The following is a 20,099-nucleotide window of genomic DNA, read 5'->3' as shown; positions in this document are numbered from 1 at the left end:
GGGTCCTGGACCCCAGCCTAGGTGGTCATAACCATGACAAGAACTTGTGGCGTTCCCTGGCACCGCCCCAAACCCAATCCTTCTGTGAAAACTGGAGCTACTGCGCTCCATGAGCTGCCTGTGTTAACCCTGACAGTAGAGTAGGAGGAGGCAGGAGGGTTGTAAGGAGTCCTTAAGCTTCCTTAGTTGAACAGGGGGTACTGAGAAAGGGCCTCGCAGGGTGGCGGGTCCTTACATTCCACTTCTAGGCCCCATGGAGGACAGCAAGAAATTGTTCCAGATCCAGGAAGAGGGATTTGACTAAGGTCTGCGCATGGAGCCTTGGGTGCACTGCTGAGACTAAGGTTCTAAAAGCTGACTACTTTTCTAGTAACTCAAGCCTGTTCTACAGCGGCAGGCCAGAGGAGTTCAAGATATGCCCCAACCTCCAGCTGGCCAACTGTTCAGAGATCTGCCTCTGCCTTCCCCCACTTTGTCTCTGCTGTTTGGAACAAGTGGCGGCAGAAGCTGGTGTCTACCTGGGCCAACAGGTGGCCTCAACTACTGCTCAGAAGCCAGGAGAACAGAAGGCACCCATCACACACAGAGGCTGAGAAGACAAGATGCAGCCTCCGCTTCTGCTGAGCTCAACAGAGTGACCCCCTAGGGGGCCAGAGAGCAGCTTTCTAGTGCTTGGAGAGTACAGCACCAACAGCCCTCCCACCTACACTGGTCAGGGCTAGCAGGCCTGGCTTCATGCCCTCACTGATCCAAACAGGAGGCAAGAAGGTCCTTGGAGGTCTTCTGTGCACCTGGCCCAGCTGGGACCTGCACTGCCCATGTTACTCCCAGAGATCAGCTCCTTGCGGAAACACAGCACTGGCACCCGAGGGTCAATGCACAGTAGGTGCAAACAGGTATAGGGAAAACTATGCGGAAGAATGGCTGCTGGTCTTGCTCTGTTAGGTTAGAGGAGAGAGGGTGGCACCAGGGACACCCTCCACAGGGACGTAGAAAGACCCTCAAGTCCCAAGCCTTTGGTGGCAGGAGCACTGAGACATGGCTCTGAGAAGGGAACCGGATCTTGCCTGGTTCCAAAGCTGGAGCACCCCAGGAGACTGGTCTATTGGCCGTGTGAACAGAAGGGTGGACGCAAAGGCAAAGGGGCTGTCAAATGCACAAGATCAACTGTTTATTGATTTTTGTTCTTGTTCTAAAATACTATACATTTAAAGGATCTCTAAACATTAAGGACTTGACAGCTTTTTGTTAATCTGTAGCTTAGGAACAAGGATTTCCGCTGGTAAGTTGACACACAGCCACAGGGAAACGGCACTCATGGCAAACACTGAAGAAAAACAAATTGCTGATGTGCACCATTGCACGCTGTCCAAGCTAACAAATAAAGCCCTCTCTTGCCCATCCCTGGGACTCAGACAGTCTCACCGCACCTGAGGACAAGGGTACTTGGAGGGACTTGTGGGAGGGGTGTGTGGAACCCCTCTGACTCTCCAGTGAGTGACAGGGACTTTGAGGCCTGTGACTACTGCAAGGACGTAGGAGCTTTTCCAGTGCTCTGCCATGGAACTGGAGTCCTGGCCAGTGAGACTCAGCCTTCTCAGCAGCTCCACTCAGAGGCCAGAGCCACAGCTTAGCCGGGAGGAGGATGTTAGCCAGCCATGCCTGTGCCTCAGTGCCATGGGCTTCGAGCAGTTGACAAGACCTGCTGTCAGAAGCCCTCAGCTCTCATTCAACAGTGGGTGAACTCTATAGAATCTCTGAATATCAAATAGTATATACAGATATACATCAAGACATGGTGGCCTAATGTAAAGCATCTTCATCTACAGATGCAGCTGCTTTGAAAAGTTAACCTTCTTACTTTTAACTTTCCAAATCACTAATAAAATTGTTAATCTGCAAAAACTGAAGCATCAGAGTGAAAATAACTTCTAAACAAGGTGATGCTGGGTGATGCTGCCCGGGGTTACCTGCAGCTGGCACTGCCATGGGACTCCTGCTGCAACAGCCCACATCTGGACACAGCACAGAGAAATGGAGACAGCTTACACGGAGAACACCTCAGATCAATCTACACCATAATTTAACTGACTGGAAGAGCATATAAAAAGTATAACTGTACATTGCCTTTAAATTAAAACCTCAAACGCTTTACTCAGAAGATGGCGTTTAAGTCTGTTCATTGAACTTGCAGGTAGGGACCCATCAGAGAAAATAATCAGTGGAACAAGACCCAGTGTGATCCGTCATTGATGTGGGAGAGGCGAGGGCAAGAGGGTGCAGATCCATGATAGAGAGCTGGTGGGTGGGGAGGGACCTGGCTCTCACTGTCGGACCATGTCTTCCTGTGCCTAGATCTGCCCAGATGTGCTTGGAAAGGGGTCAAGCCCCTAATGGAATCACCAGCTCATCTGCCTTCAAAGCACACCAGGAAGCCAAGCACAACAGAACCATTATCTTTTGCAGGTGGAGTGGATGCCTACACAGCTGCTGGGGGCGCTGGAGGTGTCACTGCCCAGGCCAAGGCTAACGGAGCTCCTGAACTGCCCACTTCTGTCTCTCCGCCAGCCTGCCCATGGCCTGTCACTGGATAGCCTCGACATAGTTGGCTGGGTATAGGCCAACCTGGCCGTTGTCCAAGCGTCCCTTGCACCAACCCTGTTCATCTTCGTCCTCTATCTTGGTCAGCTCATCCCCTGCAAGACAAAAACGGGGTGGTCTTAGTGACAGGGTGGGCAACACTGACCACAGAAAGTCATCTGTGTATCCAAATCCTATGTGGATGTGAAGCATGCTTCTAGAAGGATCCACAGAAGGTCTCCAGGGCAGAGGGATAGGCCTCCTCCTGATGGTGAGGCAAGACCCTGGATATTTTACTTTGTGTTCAAAGTTTCTGTCACAAAGGCCACTCTCGGAATGACCCTGGGGCAAGCAGCAGTCCAGGTCATAACAGCACTAGGCTCAGCCTGCCTTGCTTAGCAATATGGCCCCCATGTTTTCATCTCAGTATTGGCTCCAGGTGTCTTTGAGGCTCACTCCTGCTGCTGTTCGAGGTTTTGTTTCCTGTACTACTGCTGGCCTGGCAGAGACCTGAGCAAACAGGGTCTGCTTCCAGGACACTTCCCTCTGCAGACAAAGAGACCCCAAGTGCTAACACATGAGGTGCCCAGGATGTAGAGAGCCTGAGTGTGCTGCGCTATGGTGACACAGGAGCTCCCTTTGTAGGCAGTAAGGTAAAGGGCTCACATGGAGACACAGGGTGGGGCTAGAAAGATTAGCACAGCAAAGTCTGCAGCACCGAAGAGGACAAACAAGACTAGTAGGCGACATGAGAGAGCCAAGCTACAAAGCTAAGAGGAGGCACGGAGTTCTGGACCGCTGAAGGCATTCTGCCTAGCCCCCAATTCCTTTGAAGGACACACAGTCACTAGTGTTCTTCCTTAAAATCTTGCTTCAAGTGACAGGTAAATTGTAAGCACGGTTTCTTGCAAGAAGCTTCTGCCTAGGAGAGCAGAGACAAGGAGCAAACAATGAGGTGACCCAGAAAGACTGCAGCTATCCTTCGGTGGCTGTGACAGTTAACCCTCTGTCTCTCTCTGCAGTGACAAATTGAGTAAACTTGAGATCACAGAGATCTTATATGCTACATAGATAACAGCACACGAATGCCTGTAAAGTCCGAGGGAATACCATCAGCTAACAGCTAGCAGGCAGCAAGGGTCACTGGCCAACAAAGCCCAGGTCAGAGGTGGACAGACACAGCTTTCAACTGGTCCTCACACGAACAGCACACTACCATCTCCCTGGCTGGGACAACAGGACACGCAAAGATCAGGTAGGGGAAAGGTACTGTAGTGAAAACCCACACATGAAACTAGCAGAAACTTTATAAGACTTTGAGAACAAGAGATAAGTCCGCTCAGCAGGCTGCACGCCTCCGTTCCCAGTGGGGTATTTGGGGAGGTAACCTACCAGCCTTGAAGCTTAGCTCATCATGTTCCTGGCCCTCGTAGTCATAGAGGGCCCGAACTCGCACTTCCGTTCCTGAGGTAGTGTCCTCGTCAAATGGGTTAGAGTCCCCGTTGGCATCCGTGCAGGAGAAAGGGTTGTTACACTCATCATCAGACCAGTCAGTAGGGTAATTCTGAGTCTTCTCATAGCTGCTGACACTGCAACAGAGGACAACATGAGGCTCTTAGCATGGGACTGATAAAGAATGCGACAGCCCCACCCTGAGTTCCTGCCCCAACAGGCAGGTGCAGCCAGGCCCCTCAGCGCCTTCAAGCCATCCACACTCATCGTGAGCCCTCAAGGGAAGCTGGGGGGCTGCAAACACCCCCGGATAATGCCTGCATGTAGACCTTGACCCTCTTCAGCATGTTCCCCAGCTTAGACTGCCTGCCTGTTTTCCTGTAGTGCTGTTGCTCAGGCCTTAAAGGGTTAACAAAGGACAGGAAAAGCAAGCAAAGAGTGTTAGCTGTGCCCTCCCAGAGAGGTATAAAGGCCTGACAGTGTCCCAGCAGGCCTGGAATGCAGAGGGCAGGTGCCCAGGTCCTGCAGGACCCATGCCCTGCTGAAGTGCTGTGGGCTGAGACCCCAAGAGATCCCTGGAGAGAGAGAGAGGAGACCAAGAGAGCGAGGTGGAAGCCAGAGGGAAGTGTGTGTTCACCAACTTTTTGGCCTTAATGTCCTCCTTCTCACTGACGGTGCTGCCCGTGTCGTCCTCGTCCTCGAAGGGGTTGTAGCTGGACTGTAACTGCGTGGGCTGGGCGGGGTTGCTCGGGACACTAAGGTTGCTAAGGGGAGAAAGAGAGCTTTCAGGGATCACAGCTTGGGGCCCACTGAGGGCCTGGTGATTGACTCCAGCTGCAGAAGACAGTGACCGTATCTCTAGAGCTACAGCAGCTCCTCATCTGACAGGAGGAGGAGGGGGAGGAGGAAGAGGAGGAGGAGGCTTGAGGATCATTTTAGTCGGAAATGTGGCTATATATCATGTGTCAATACACCTGATCATCTCCACGTTAATTGTCCACCACGGGTGCACATTACTTCCTGGCTCAGGGTTTCCCCAGTCTCCAAGCTCCTCGTTCCCACATAAGGCTTAGCCAGTAGGAAGGACTGGCAGTGCAGCTCCTCTGGGAAGCAGCAGCAAAGAAAGGACTGGATCCATGGAGCAGGGGCCTCCCAGCTCTCCAGTCCCCTGCTAACTATCAAATAGGCCAACGGCCAGCTCCCTGGTCCTGGAGCTTTCACAATCAGAACTAAAGCTTGCTGCACAGAAAAGTCTTCTTAGCTGGGTGTGGTGGCGCATGTCTTTAATCCCAGCACTCGGGAGGCAGAGGTAACCGGATGGCGTGAGTTCGAGGACAGCCCGGTCTACAAAGCGAGTTCAGGACAGCCAAGGGTACACAGAGAAACTCTGTCTTGAAAAAGGAAAAGTCCTCTGGTGCTCTGGATCAAATCATTTTTCTAAGTTGCCAATGCCTCTTAGCCCAGTGTTAACCAGAGAGACGCTGGGCACTAGGAGCGGAGGAAAGACTACAGGGTGTAGACACCATCAGAGCCACCACAAGAAGAACGTATACAAAGGCCAGCAGTTCTCAACCTGTGGACTGCCAACCCCTTTGGAGAGTGTAGAACGATCCTTTCTAAGACCATTGGAAAGCATAGATATTTACATTATAAATCATAAAAATAGCAAAATTACAGTTATGAAGTAGAAACAGAAATTATTTTATGGGGGGGCTGGAGAGATGGCTTAGAGGTTAAGAGCACTGACTGCTCTTCCAAAGGTCCCGAGTTCAATTCCCAGTAACCACATGGTGGCTCACAACCATCTATAATGAGATATCATGTCCTCCTCTGGCATGCAGGTGTACACGCAGGCAGAACACTGTATATATATACAAATAAATCTTTTTAAAAATACAGTAACTTTATGGTTGGAGGTCACTCAGCATGAGGAAATGTATTAAAGGGTGGCAGCATTAGGAAGGCTGAACCACTGCCCTAGGCTGATGCTCTGTGCTCCCGCAGCTACAAGTGCCACCCACATCAGTGGCCAGGGCTTTGGGCAGCAGCACTCTTAAAACTGAGGAGCTACTACCTCAAAGCCAAGCAGGTGAGGGTGGGAAACGCATCAGATGCCAGAGTGACCCTGCCTGGTTGTTGGTGTGCAGAGGTGTGTTTGACACCAGCTAGAGCCTCTGCCCTCCTGCGCTCCCTGCTCCAGCTGGCTTCTGAGGGACTTGGTGCTGGACACTAAACTGGTACAGCCTCTGGCCAGCCTCTAGTCCACAGGATCTCCTGAGTCCCAGCTCTTCCCGTCCACCCACAGGCCTGAGCACCCCGGGAGGACAGCTTGGTTCTGAGGTTGGGCACTCAAGACAGAGCTCTCTGTAGAGCCTCCAAGCACAGTAGCTGAGCAGGATCAGCCATATGTGACTGGGGAGCCCGGGAGGGTAGAGGGCTTAGTGCCTAGGTCATTAAGCATGTCACTGGAACCTAAGCTAAGGTGACCATTACTTAAGCGTGGCACAGAAGCCTCTTAGCCAAGGCCTACAGCACATTCTTTCCAGAAGGTTCTAATGAGCATAGTTGGTACTCCTATCTGCAAGCCTTTTTATAGACAATAAAGTCAAGAGATTTCTTTCTTTTTTTTCATTTTTGGTTTTTTAAGACAGGGTTTCTTGTTATCTTGCTCGTCCTGGACTCACTTTGTAGACCAGGTTGGCCTTGAACTCACAGCAATCCACCTGCCTCTGCCTCCCAAATGCCGGGAAGGTCAAGAGATTTCTGTCTAGAGGTCAAGGGGGTGCTCTGTGCAGAGTGCTAGGGCTGAACTGGGGCCTTTATTTGCCCAGCAAATGAGCTGTTTGCTTAGTTACACCCCAAGCCTAGTGAGAAATAACTAACATTAAGAAAGGTGGGAGGTATCTGACCATCACCCACTGTCCTGTACTTGCTGGCACCTGCACAAGAAAACCATCATGTCTCTATATGCTGTGCCTACCTAGGGCTGAGCCATGAGGATGAAAGCAAGCAGCTAACACCGGCACCTCCCGTACAGGACAGCACCATGTGCAAAAGGCTCTTTTCTCTGGATCTTTCAGAACTACAGCACAAGCAGAAAAAGAATCCAGAGATGGGCTCCACCCAGAACTCAGAGAGTCCATAACATTTGGGACTCATCCGAGTGCCAAGCTAGTGGCATCCGAGGACCAGCAGACATCTTCATTCCTGACAAAATAAGTCAGTTCTGAACTGAAGCTACAACAGGAGCTCACCTGCCAGGCTTGTTCTGTCCAGACTGGTCACCTGTCTGGTTGATTCCTGTTAGGGTGACACCATCAGCAGCCTTCTTCTTCTCTCTCCGGCTGAGAGTTCGATTCAGATCTGCAGACCACTCCTGAGCAATGGGCCACGGGAAGGAAATGAAAGGTTCATTTCTGGGGAACCACAGTGGTCCAAAATACCTGCTCAGCTACCCACCCCATGCAAATCCCAGCAAACCTCAAGCTGCCTTTTGGGCCTAAAGGATATGGCCCAGCATAAAACAGCAGACTTTCTAGGACATGATGGCGACAGCAGAACCAGGTTTGAGGACTGGGGATGGAGTTCAGTGGAAGAGTGTCTGCCTAGTATACATAAGGTCATGGGTTCTATCCCCAGCAACACACACAGCACACACCCATCCCAGAAACACTGAACCACAGCTCATGAGAACCTTCTAAGCCCATTCCCTGTTCACCATGGCTTTTCAGCTCTATCTCCTATGCCAACTCTGGTGGTCTTGGGCCCCTCAAGTAGACAGAAGCCAGCCCTGGAGGGAGCCTGGGTGAGGCATTTAGTCCCTGAGACTAAGGAGCCTTTCCACTTATGATCGAAACCCTAGGTCGCACCATTAACAACTATCTGAAGGGACCTAGCACGTCTGCCACATAGGAAACTGAACCCAGCACTGAAAATAAAAACAGAACCTAGGTAGTAGCAAAGGAGGCTGTCGTGCAGACACTGAAGGCGGAGGTCTCCAAAGGGCGCTCTCTCCCTGATACATCTTGCCACTCCCCCTCACCCCCTGACACACACACCCAGGGTTTCTCTTGTAGACCAGGCTGCCCTTGAACTCACAGAGATCTGTCTGCCTCTGCCTCCTGAGTGTTGGGATTAAAGGTGAGCGCCACCACGCCCGGCTCATCATGCTACTTTTAATCAGTGACATGCTGGCAGCTAACAGAGGAGAGCAGAGCATTTCACCGACTGTTGAAGCATACGGTTGGAAAGGGGCTAGGCCTTCATTCTCCAGAAAAATCCCGTGTATTCCTGAACTTAATCAGTTCTCCTTGGCTCCCAGCTCCATTATCAAACAAATGCAGTTAGGACTGTGAGGTGACTGATCAGGTAAAGGCACTCGCCCTGAAAGGGAGACACCGAGTTCAAGCCCCAGAAGCTACAAGATGGGAGGAGAGCACCAGCTCCACCAAGCTGGCTTAGGGCTTACACTCTCTCCACACCCCCCACACCCCAATTAAATGTAAATGCAATGTGCCTTGGTGCACAGCTTTGTTTTCTCCTTACAAAACATCAGGCTCATGAAGTCATCTTAGATACAGTAAACCTAGCTTTCAATTTATCAGAAGAGGAAATACAGTGGCCAAGAGAAACAGGTCCATACGGAGTGGATCACAGTCTTGGGCCACAGACCTCAACCAAGTCACCTTGTCTATTACTGACTGTCCCAATGGAAGTAAGTGGGCTAAGTACTCAGTTGGACCCTCAGGCTCCCCACGTGGCCTCTAACAAGGCAGCTCTTGGGGACTGATGGGAGTAGCACCAGGAATGCTGGAAGGAAAGGCTATGTCTGTCTGCCATAGGACTGGGCCTCTACAGACAGGGGACGCAGTGGACTGACTACACGCAGTAGGAAGCTTGGCAATCCATGAGTTAATCATAAAACAGAAACTTACTTCATCCTTGTGGCATGAAAAATGAAAACAACGTCATTAGAGAAAGTCAGACACAACCCAGCAACAACTATCAGTGTGAACACAAGGAATACGGGATAGCTGGTTCCCAGCCAGTGTCCTATAGAGAGGGGAGCCCACAGACTCTGGTCAGGGTCTCCCCGAGGAAGACTCTAATCAGCCCAATCTTTTCCACTGTTGCCCTCTTTGGTATAGCAGGCACTCTGAGGGAAGCAGGAGTGTCGTGCACACGGTGTCCTGTGCCACTCTAGAGCAACAAGCAGACTGGAAGCTGAGTATGAGCTATCTAAGATACCTCTCAGCATCCTTCTTCCCAGTGTGCTGGCCAGTGGAAGGGGGACTGCTTAGGGCCACTCCCATTAGCAAATGTTTCCTAGGTCCTCCCACTGCTCTGCAGCCTCCTGGTGGGTGGATGCAGGGGATGCTCAGCTCATTTGGAGAAATCATCAATTTCCAGAAAGAGAAGTATGGGGTGAGGACTGGTGGGCTAGCCAGGGCTGAGGAACTTGTGGGGAGCCCAGGGGAACGTGATAACCCAGCACAGATCAGGTTATACGCTGCAATAACCCTGGCTTCCTATTCGTATTTGAACATGGAAAAACTAAGCCACATAAGGGACTTGTTTGCTCAAATCTCAAAGCTGCTAAGGGGTGAAAACAGATGCAGCCCAAGCTCTGGCTACTATCAGCCAGAGAAGCTGAGGACGCATGCTGGAGGCACCTGCAGGGTTGGGGCTCATACCACACCCAGTGAATGAGGAAGAGAGAATGCCTTCCTTCCGGGAACACTACCTCCTGCACTGCTGTCAGGGAGCTTTGGCGGGCCTGGTGATCAAACTCTAGCCTAAGATCCAGAGGCCCTTGAATTTATAATATAAAGGCACTTTACAGCTCAGGCCCACAAAATGGGAGAAAAGGAAAACTAGGCAAACTCATTTTGAGCCAAGATTTACTAGATTTACAGCCTAAGGCAGGAAAAAGCCCTGGGGGGGGGGGGGGAAACAGCTTATTGATGCTGGCTGGCCCCACCTGTGGCCCAACATAAGGCCTGGGGACAGAATGGGCACTTTACTTCCTGAGCACTCTGTATGGTGGGATAGACACATTTTTGGTCTGGGATAAGAAGGGAGCATCAATGATAAAGTGATGGTATCTGAAGGGCTTTAGATACAGTGCCTGGGACACGAGAGACACCACTCCTGTCAGACTACTGCACACAAAGCAGAGTGAGAGCAACATTCAAAGCTCAACTAGAGGGTCCCAGGCCTCTTCCCAGGTGAGTAGTTATAGGCACACAACCTCCTTACCTCAAACTGTGGCCAGTTCATGGCCATGCCTGGCCCATGGTTGGCTCGGAACCACCTCAGGTCCTCTACCGCATCAGCTGCTTTGATGCTCTGCTCCAGCTCTCGATAAATGGTTTTGTAGCTAAATCGGAGACAGAAAGACAGCTCTACCAAAGGCAGTGGCCAGCCGCCATTCCTCGCAAGCACAACAGAACCTGTAGCTTATATGAATCTGTTTCCCAGACGTAGATGAGGAACACCATTCCCTGACCATCACATGTTCAGATGCAGACACCATCCTTGAGAACCTGGCACCCATCAAACCAAGCGGCTCCCTGAGACTCGCCCTGTATCAGATGATGGTTTGCTGTGGGTGCAGCTTCATGTTGAGGAAGAAGCCACTTGAGGGGAGTGTCAGAGTGCCCATCCTCCATTTCTTTCAGGAGAGCTGGAGGACTCCCTGCCCATGTGAAAGGTACTGTGGGAGAAGGGCAGAACTACAAGACCCAGCCCAGCCTCCTGGGGCCAACAGCACGGGCCTCGGCTTTGCTTATTATCTATAGAGGCGGTTCTTTACTTTTTCTGAGCCTGAGCTTCCTTCTCTGCTGAGAGCAGACAATACCTAATCTGTCTAAGAATTGAATTGTGTTATACAAATACAATCACTGAGGGCCTAACCTGGGGATATGACCTTTGAAGCAAACGATCTTTCAGAGGTGAACAACTTAAAACAAGTTCAATAAAGTGGTCCCAGTGAATGTGGGCTGCTGTCCTTAGAGAGGAGGAGAAATCTGCACTAGATACCTAGGGAAAGATGGCCAGAGGACTGGAGAGAAGTGCTCAGATGTCCAGGAGGCTGAGGACTCTGGCAGGTGCTGCAAGCTGGGAGAGGCAGGAAAGACCTGCCTGGAGCCTCCAGGAGGAGTGTGGCCACACCTTGGTTTGTGACTTCCATCTTCTAGAACTGAGTGATGCACTTCCCCCGTTGTCTGACACCCAGTTTCACTTACAGCAGCCTTAGGAGCAACTGTGCCATGTACCCCCATCACCACCCCAGGTGCTTGGAACATAGAGACAAGCTGTGTTGATTCTGGCCTTTACCACACGCCAAGTACAAACAGTGGATGGTGCCTCACACAGAGGAGCAGGACACTGTCCTCCCAACCCTGCCCCTGCCCCCCAACAGCTGTGCAGCAGCTCAATCATCAGCAGGATGGGGACAGTGCTGCTTACTTTCCAGGCCATCATAGAGATGGGATGAATGACAGCAGAGCAGCTGTGCAAGAAAAATCTTTCCATCTTTTCAGAAGGGACAAAGGGGACGCCATTTCTACTGACAACAAGCTTTGACCTGACCTTCATCTCTGAACAGTTCTGCCAGACCAGGGAAGGAAGTGGATTTCTCTCTGTCCCCAGACATCTGGGTCCCTCCTGATACAGACACACTGGGTCACAAGTCTAACTGTTGCTTCTCACCATTTCCTAGAACCTATAGCCACCATAATGTCAATGGTCAAGCTGGCAGCAGAGATGAGAAGGCCTCATAAAGGCTTCTACAAGGGACAGCCCTGGGGGCAGAGGACATGAGGCCTGGGCAGTGCTGCTTCATCTGGATGGATTTCCAGAATGCTGGGTCTGGCAGGTCCTGGCTGTGGCAGCAGAACAGACAGTGTCAGGCCCATAAGAGCTGGCAGCAGCAAGGTCAAGATGGCTACCTGCTCCAGCCCACATGGCTGTGCTGTATGCTGGCTCTGCAAACAGGCCTGTGGGCATCGGGACTGTGGTGTGAAAAGTACTCTTGGTGGCTGTTCTCCCCTCTCCCAGCAAGGTGGCTGTGCATCATCTGAGTCTATTACTACCAGCCCCCTGTGGCTCACACTGATGGGTTCTGCTCAGGGGAACTTACCTAGCCACATTGGACAGGTCCAGGTGCTTCTGAACCTCTAGCAGAACCTCCCGGAAGAAGCGCAGGCGCTTTTCTTCAAACTGCTGGCACTGCTCAAACACCTGCTCCATGTTCTCCATGTACTGGGGTGTGGTCTGGTCAAGCTCCTTCAGGGCTTTCTCATACTTGTCCTTGGTCTATGTTAAAGTTGACACAGACGGAGGTTTGTTTCTGTTCCACCTCTGCTTATCCCACATGCCCTGCTGCTTCTCCCTCCCCCAGGTGTATGTAGGTGAGAGGTGGTCACCTCAGTACTCAGGTGGCTCTAACTTCATTACAAAGCTCACGTCTGATTGGATTGTTAGAAGGCAGGGTCTAATTTGAGGGAGCAAGTCTCAGAGATCATGTCTCTGATACATGTGCCTTGCCTGTGGGTCTTTCCTGCCTGTGCTGTCTGCGCTGCTATTAGCTAAGTAGCCCTCACTACCTCATGCTCCCACTGTCACGGCACTCTAACTTGAAGGTCCAGGCAGCCCTGCCTCAAGTCTCTGAAACTGAACCAAGACAAAATGCGCCTCTTTCACATTGTTTCTCTATTTTTCACAGTAACAAGAACCAACTACTTGAGTAGCCAGGTGCTGCTGACTGACGCTTTCCAGGGTGAAGCAAAAGACATCAGAAGACCTGACCACCTATTTTTTTTTAAACAAAGTTCTATATTACGAGGCTCTGAGAGCTGAAGACAGACCTATGGGCCTGCATGAAAGCACAATTACTCTACACACTCATGTAGGGATTCCTTCACTGCCGCTGTTGCCTTGGTGGCCTGCTGCTACCCACTGCCTCCCAACCCTGGGATGGGATACCTTCCCCAAGCTTTGGGGACCCCTCTGCATCCCCCCTCTCTTCCCGCTCCTCCCCAGTCCTTTGGCCCAGAGTGCCTAACACTATTACCACTCCTAAGAGCTACTTGGCTTGCTGTCAGACCTTCTTCCCACCTCAGGGCATTCAGCCCCTCCTTCCCACCCTGGGGCTGTGGGGATGGGAAGGGAAAATGGCACGATTCCAGTCAGCGGCTCAGCAGGCGCTGTCCATGGTTACTATTGCTATGGTGACTGTACCTGCTGAAGCAGAGAGCTGTCCATGATGAGGACAACCTTTCCTACTTTAGCCTACTGCTTTCACAATGGACACACTGTAAACTTTATTACCCCTCAAGGCAGAAAGCTGGCCTGACCTCTGCCTGAGACAGTTTCAGCAGCTCCCCAGCCCCCCCATAACTGCCATCTCCAGCCCTCTTAGTAGGATTCATCCCAGATTATGCTAATTTGGGATGAGAAGTCTGGACAAAACCCCACCAATCCCTGAGCTTCCCTCAACTCAGGCTTGAAATCCCACCAATCCATACTCTGAAATCCCTGCCCCCTAAAAATCCTACATAAAGGCCCAGTTCTCGGTTGTCTCCTCTGGGAGCAGAGGCAGCCACTCCTGCATTCATTCCTCTCTCCTGAATTTACTGCCTGGTGTGACTCTTTCATTGGAACAAGAGGAAGAGGAGGAGGAGGAAGAAGAGGAGTAGGGGAGAAGAAAAAGAAACAAGAAGGAACAGAGCTCAGGCTCCAAGCCTCCTCAGTTCCTCAGGATTTAGAGGTAACTGCTCCCTGGGAGCTGCATCACCTCTGTTGAGGAGGCCTCTCCTCCCAGAGCTGTGAGGTTCCTGGGCTCCTGTGCCTCAGGGTTCTCTTGGGACACTGTTCCACCTCAGGGCTGGGATAACTTTGCAGCTCGCAGAGTTGTTGACACTCTTCCACCTGAGTACTGGAAGGCAAGCCACACCACCCGCACAGCACACACAGTACTCAAAGCACTGGAACAATTTCTCTGTCTTCTCACACTGGGGCACCAAATCTATTCCATCTACCCAGGACTGAGGCTTAGAGACCCCTTTCTGTATATTCTAAGGAGACACCTTCTGGAAGCCTTTCCAGACCTACTAGGACAGTTTCCATCTACATTCTAGGCCCCAGTCCTGTTTTTAACCTCTCTCTTGGCATCTGGTTCCTTGCTCTCTTCTGAACACAGAGATGGCCAAGCTGGGTCCTCTTTGAGGAAAGTAAAGGTCACTTAAGAAACAATAGTTCAACAGACACTCTGCCTACATCCCACCATCTTTAGCACTATCCTGTGCCCCAACATAGAAGCACTGTGTGGGAGCCCTGGATCACAGTCTCCCAGCTCTGAGAAGCAGGAGTCTCAATTACAAAGCCTCCCAGGAGCCTTTGAGTATCACAGATGCTCTTCTTACTGGCCTCTCCAACTTTCAGCTTGATTATACTGAAGCCATGTCCTGCCCCCAGCAACCAAGGACCAAGCAGGGTCAACACTATTCAGAAAACCCATGGAAAAGATGTAGAAAGCCCCAAGGGCCCCTCAGAAGGATTCTGTAAATCTCCTCTGACGGACACTGCAAGACACATTTTCTGTCCAGCCAGGAAGAAACAGTCTGTGAGCAACAGCTGGTTGCTCCTCTCTAGCATTCTAGGGCTAAGCAGGCTCTAAGATCACTAGCAGGCCACCCAGGGAGGATAAGTTCCAAAAGGGAAGCCACCACTACAAGTGTCTGCCTCCCTGACACATATTTCAGGTCAGACCTCATCCTCTGGGTCTCTTCTGTAGAAGCACCGGACGGACCGATGGACGGACAGACAGACAGACACACACACATACACACCCATGGATGTTCTTTATCTTCCTTCTAAGCACCTTCCTGGCAGCAGATTCCTGTGGTCCTAGCAGTGGCTTTAAGCATTTTCCAGGCATGTTTCTTGAGCTCAAGTGCCCACTCCTATCTAGCATGGAGGCCGGGATCCCTCATCTGAGGAGTTCCAAAGCTTCCCAGTTCTGACCTCGGCTGGGTCAAGGGCTACTTGAGGCACACCCTATGAAGATGGTCGTCCCCTTGCTAGGTGTGGAGGTGAAAAATGGCAGTGCAGAGTGCAGGCTCTGGCTCAGAATCCCTGCCCTCACATTACAGAGCAGCGTGTTACTTATCCTCACGGGCCCTGGCTCCTTATTCACACAGCAGGAACGCCACTACAGAGTTCTAAGGGATTTCACTGCCTTATCTGAGGCCTGACAACGGTGTCAAATAGGTGCCAATCAGCTCAGCACTTGCACCTGCCAGTCTCAAATCCTGTTGGCAGCTGGCACACTGTGACCTCACTCCATCTGCTCTAGCAGACTCAGGCTGCCCAGACCAGAGGAAGGGAGGGGGCCCTGGCATCATTCACAGAGCAGTGGCGAAGGGGAGCTAAGAAGCCCAGCCCCCAGGAACTAGGATTTAATCTGTGTGACTCTGGGACTGCCCTGTTCCAGTGGAGCATTCCAGACCCACTGAGGTAGGCCACCTCTCAGCAGAAGCACAAGGGCTCCCAGGACACTAGCCTCGTGCTACACAGGTGAACTAGTACTAGTGACACTGACACTCAACACGGCAAAGCAATTGCGTGTTTACCTTGAGAACATCCTGCTTGCATTTTTCTATCTTGTCTTGCAGTTTCTTCAGCTGCTCAGGGTTGAGAGATGGATCTGCTTTGCTGTTGGCTTCCCGAGAGATGGCCAGCTTCTCCTCTTTGCAGGCTGTATGGTGTGCTTTCTTTGCTGCTTCCACCTATAGCAGAGTAAATTGTGAGTGTGGCATTGCTATAAGCTCAGACCCTCAGAGACTATACTGGCTGGGGAGCTGCATGTGCTGCCAGAGGAGAGGGGAAGGCTGGAACAAATACCTCATCTCTATAGTGAATGGTAGGAAAAAAAAACAAAAACAAAAACAAACCCTGAGACTGCTTGGAGTGAAAGGAAGAGGTGTGGATATCCAAGAGTGTCAGAACAGGCCACACATGGAAGCTCCAACAGCCCTTGCCTGGCGTGGTGGTCACGCCTGTAATGCCAGCAGTCCGGGAGGCAGAGGCAGGTGGATCTCTGTGAGTTCCAGGCTGGTCTGATCTACAAAGTGAGTCTAGGCCAGCCAGTTGGATCCTGTCAAAAGTAAGACCTAGGGGTTGCGAGGAAGAGTCCTCATAACACGAGTAAAAGGCTTAAGGTGGACTGGCAGAGATTAGGTCACAATTTCCAAGGACTTCTTTTGTTTTGTTTTTTTTTTTTGTTTTTTGTTTTTTGAGACAGAGTTTTTCTGTGCAGCCTTGGGTGTCCTGGACTAACTTTGTAGACCAGGCTGATTCTGCCTCCTGAGTGCTGGGATTAAAGGTGTGCGCCACCACACCCGGCTCCAAGGACTTCTTTTAACAAAGAGTCATGACACATTGTTCATACTGGTCTCAAAGTCATGAGCTTACATTAGGGGTTCTCAACTTTCCTTAGTCACAGAGATGGCCTACTCTCTACCAACTATGTTCTATTGTGGCTCAGGCCACAATACAGGAAATACAGGAAGGGAGCCTTGTCAATGGAGCGGCCACCAGGAACGAAGCAAAGCAGGGTCAGCAAAAAAGCTGAGGGAGGGAGGCACCTCTTTCAGCTTCTTGGCCCAGGGCTTCTGGGCCTTTCTGAAGCCATCTTCTGCTTCTTTGGTCTCCTTAAAGCCTCCCATCATCTGCTTGTGAAAGGCTTCCTTCTGCCAGTTCTTGATCTTCTCAAAGTCCTCATTCATCAGCGACGCCTTCACTTCCAGGTGCAGCTCGCTCACTCTCTCTGCTTCAGTCATGACAGCCATCCAGGCCTTTTCCACAGTTCCATACTGTGGTCCTGGCACAGGAGAAGCAGCATGTTAACTTAGCCTCTGCCAGCAGCAGGATTTCCTGTCACTCCCAACAGCTGCCCACCAGGGAGCAGCCAGGGCTACAGACAATTCCTTTTCTAAAGCCTTTGAGCTTCTGTGTGTGTACATGCAGACCTGTGCATGTGGGTGCATGTACCTGTGTGCATGTGAGTAATGTATGTATGTGAGAGCATGTACACCTGATGGGCATGCTTTATATACACGTGTGTGAGTGAATATACATGTGATGTGCATACACATTTTATGTGGAGGCTGAGGCTCATGTTAACCCTCCATAATCACCTCTCCTTGTGTTTTTGAGAAGGGTCACATGGAACATGGAGCTCATGGATTCAGCTGAACTGGCTGGCCAGCAGCTGTCCAGGGGCCTCTAGTCTGTTTCACAGATTACAGGTTTATAGTGCTGTGCTTGGCTTTTTGAGCTACCATGTGCTGGTAACAAATCCAGGTCCTCTGATCTTTCAGAGCTACCAATGCTTTTAACCACTGAGCCGTCTCTCTAGTCTTGGGCCTGACTTTTAGGAAGTAAGGGATTGGGGATCAGGCCCTCTGTTTGCATGGCAAGTGCTTACCCACCCAGGCCTGCTCCCTCTGAGGTCTTTAAAACAACCCTTCCTGCATTCTGGAGATCTCAACTTGTTTAAATGTGGCCAGACAAGGGAGACTCCCTCAAGTGAGCTGCCTGCCTCTCAAGCAAGAACTCTCTTGCTCTAATGACAGTCCATGACTGGGAGTGGCCTCCCCCAAGATGCACTCACCTTTATTCACTTCCATGAGCAATGGGCCCAGAGGATAACAGTGTCAATGGAGACAGGACAGGGAACATTGTGGAGTCCCAGGGGATTAGGGAAGATTCAAAAAGTCAACTTTCCACCGACCCCAGGCCCCACTCATGAATCGGACTGGAGACTGTCGGTTGCTGGGCACCTCAGTGGTACAGCTGGGTTTAACCTGGTTCACCTTTGGCTTTGTTCTTGCCCTTCCTACCCAGACCCCTCATCCAAAGTGACAGTCCTGATTCAAAGAGTCTCCCTCCTGAGCCTTGGGGAACAAGAGCCAGAAGGGAATGAGATGACAATAGTGTCCCTAACCATCCAGAGATTTCTGTGTGGGCCTGTGCAGTCTCTCTCATCTCCTCCCTCTTCCAGCACACACTTGTTTTCTGTTGAGGAAACGGTCCTCTATCCTAAAAGTATTCTCAGGCCCTCAGCAGCTGTCAGTCTCCTGTGGATGACAAGGGGGAGCTGCAACAGGAGATCAAGGATCTTTCCAACTGGCAGTTTGGTATCACCACAGCCTGTGCTAAATAGGTGACAGGCACCACGCAGCCCTCCCCCATAAAGACCCACAGCCCCAGGAACTGCAGGGTGCACTCCTAGCCCACTTGTGGGTAGTACATCAGTGAGTAACTGGCAGCCATGCCTAGGGTAACTTACCCTTCTCGACAAGCTGCCTCCAGCGGCGGGCCCACTCCGTGAGCTGCTGTGCATATGCCTTCTCGATGCGTGCCCGCTCGTGCAAACAGTTCATGAGGTCACCACACAGGCGGTGGCCATCATCGATCCGCTTCACTGTCCGTTTGTAGTTGCCAACCTGTGAGATAGGTTGTGCTGTGCGGTGAGGTGGGCACTCAGGGTGGCTATCCATCGGCTAGAGCCTCCAGCATGGCTAGCCTATTTGTTGCTGCTATATAAGCCAGTGGGGTCTCTCATATTCACCCTAGGCGTCATCCCATCTCCCCAGACTGATGGTTACCACATGTCACCAGACAAGACCCCTGTTTTATTACCATCAGGAATAAGTCAGCAAACTGGCACTTCTGTGCATACAACTCCAGGTCAGGTCCTGTGGCAGACACCAACTGGTAGGTCAGGGAAGGCGGAAGGGGAGGGGAGGGAGGGAGGGGGCCTGGCAGGTCTTCAGACAGATGAAGGAGCAGGGTAGGTTTCCCCGAGAGAGTGACATGTAACTAAATCCTCAAATGTTGGATTATTACTACTTCCCAATGATGCAGGACATGTATTTCCCACCAACTGAGTGCCTACTATGTGCAAGGCACCATGATAGGTGTTTTACACACTGCCTAATCCCTAAATGGCAGCAACTGTCTCCCACTTTACAGATGAGGAAACTGAGGCTTAGAGTAGCTGAGAACTGGCTGGGACTGCACAGTCACACTGGCTAGGCTAGAGCTTAATTAAGGCAGTTGTAAAATACTTGTGGCCTTGAACTTGCAGCGATCCACCTGCCTCTGCCTCCCTGAGTGCTGGGATTAAAGGCGTGCAGAAGGTCTTGATGAACTTGGAGCTCACGCACAGATTTAGCTATCTTAGCTGGCCACCAAACCCAGACATCCTTCTGTCTCCACCTCCAAGCACACAATTCCAGGCATGCGCCATCACACTCTGCTTTTTATGTGGGTGCTGCCGATCTGAACCTAGGTCACCATGCTTATACACTAGTACTTTACTGACTGAACTACCTCTTGAGCCTGTTTCACCCTTCAAGCTATGGCCTTGAAAGGGTACCAGTGCTAACAGGGAGGGCCCACAGAAAAAGACTGGTATGGACTCGCACTAGTTTCCTCCTACTGTCTTCACGCTCTTAAGCACTCTCTTAGGTTTTCTAACTGTCTTTATCCACTGACTCTCCAGCACACTGTTCAGCCTGGAAGCCCCTGAGGAAGGGGGGCCTGGGCCTGCTCTGTACAAGGGAACGGTGACCTGGCACTTCCGAGTCTCTCTTCTGCAGTGCTGAGCTGAGAGAGAAGGAGGGGCGCTGGAGATGACAGCATGCAGCTGCTGCGTGCAGACGCAAGAGGATCGAGAGATGGTGACTACAGCACTTAGAGGGAAAGGCTATCCCTAGGGCCAGAGCTCTAGGTAGGCTAAAGTCCTCCTCTGCAGGATCCAGAATCCTGCTGAAGAGCAAAGACCCCTAGCAGGCAGACAGCTTGGGAAGCCAGAGGCCCAGCATGACTTTGGCCTACTTACTAAAGGATAGAACTCTTGAACCCCACTGTTAATAGATACCTTCCACAGAGCCCCTGCAGCCCAGGCAAAGCCTGACTTTTGCCCTCAGCAAGGTTAGCAGTTCAGCAGCTGAGCTGGGACTTGGTACCTCAGCTTTTCCTCTTCCTTACCGCAA

The 20,099-nt window shown here is 51.3% G+C and overlaps 1 protein-coding gene across 3 annotated transcripts in view; it reads right to left on the bottom strand.

Annotated features, from left to right (window-relative positions):
- Positions 1-1,144: 1,144 nt before the first annotated feature.
- Positions 1,145-20,099, bottom strand: part of PACSIN2 (protein kinase C and casein kinase substrate in neurons 2) — a 99,794-nt gene continuing 80,839 nt past the window's right edge. For 2 of the 3 annotated variants that reach the window (XM_084748380.1, XM_084748381.1), the window contains exons 3-11: positions 18,389-18,545; positions 16,683-16,918; positions 15,669-15,824; positions 12,176-12,351; positions 10,291-10,411; positions 7,287-7,408; positions 4,674-4,796; positions 3,973-4,169; positions 1,145-2,696 (exon numbers count right to left, since the gene is read on the bottom strand). In XM_084748380.1, coding sequence (XP_084604506.1) covers positions 2,584-2,696; positions 3,973-4,169; positions 4,674-4,796; positions 7,287-7,408; positions 10,291-10,411; positions 12,176-12,351; positions 15,669-15,824; positions 16,683-16,918; positions 18,389-18,545 — 1,401 coding nt within the window. In that variant the 3' untranslated portion in view covers positions 1,145-2,583. The remainder of the gene's footprint in view (positions 2,697-3,972; positions 4,170-4,673; positions 4,797-7,286; positions 7,409-10,290; positions 10,412-12,175; positions 12,352-15,668; positions 15,825-16,682; positions 16,919-18,388; positions 18,546-20,099) is intronic. The other variant, XM_084748382.1, reaches the window with a different exon arrangement.

The sequence above is a fragment of the Acomys minous genome (genome assembly GCF_964271855.1).
Source record: "Acomys minous genome assembly, chromosome: 12".
NCBI classification, from domain to species: domain Eukaryota; kingdom Metazoa; phylum Chordata; class Mammalia; order Rodentia; family Muridae; genus Acomys; species Acomys minous.
This window is presented reverse-complemented; position numbering and strand designations above follow the sequence as displayed.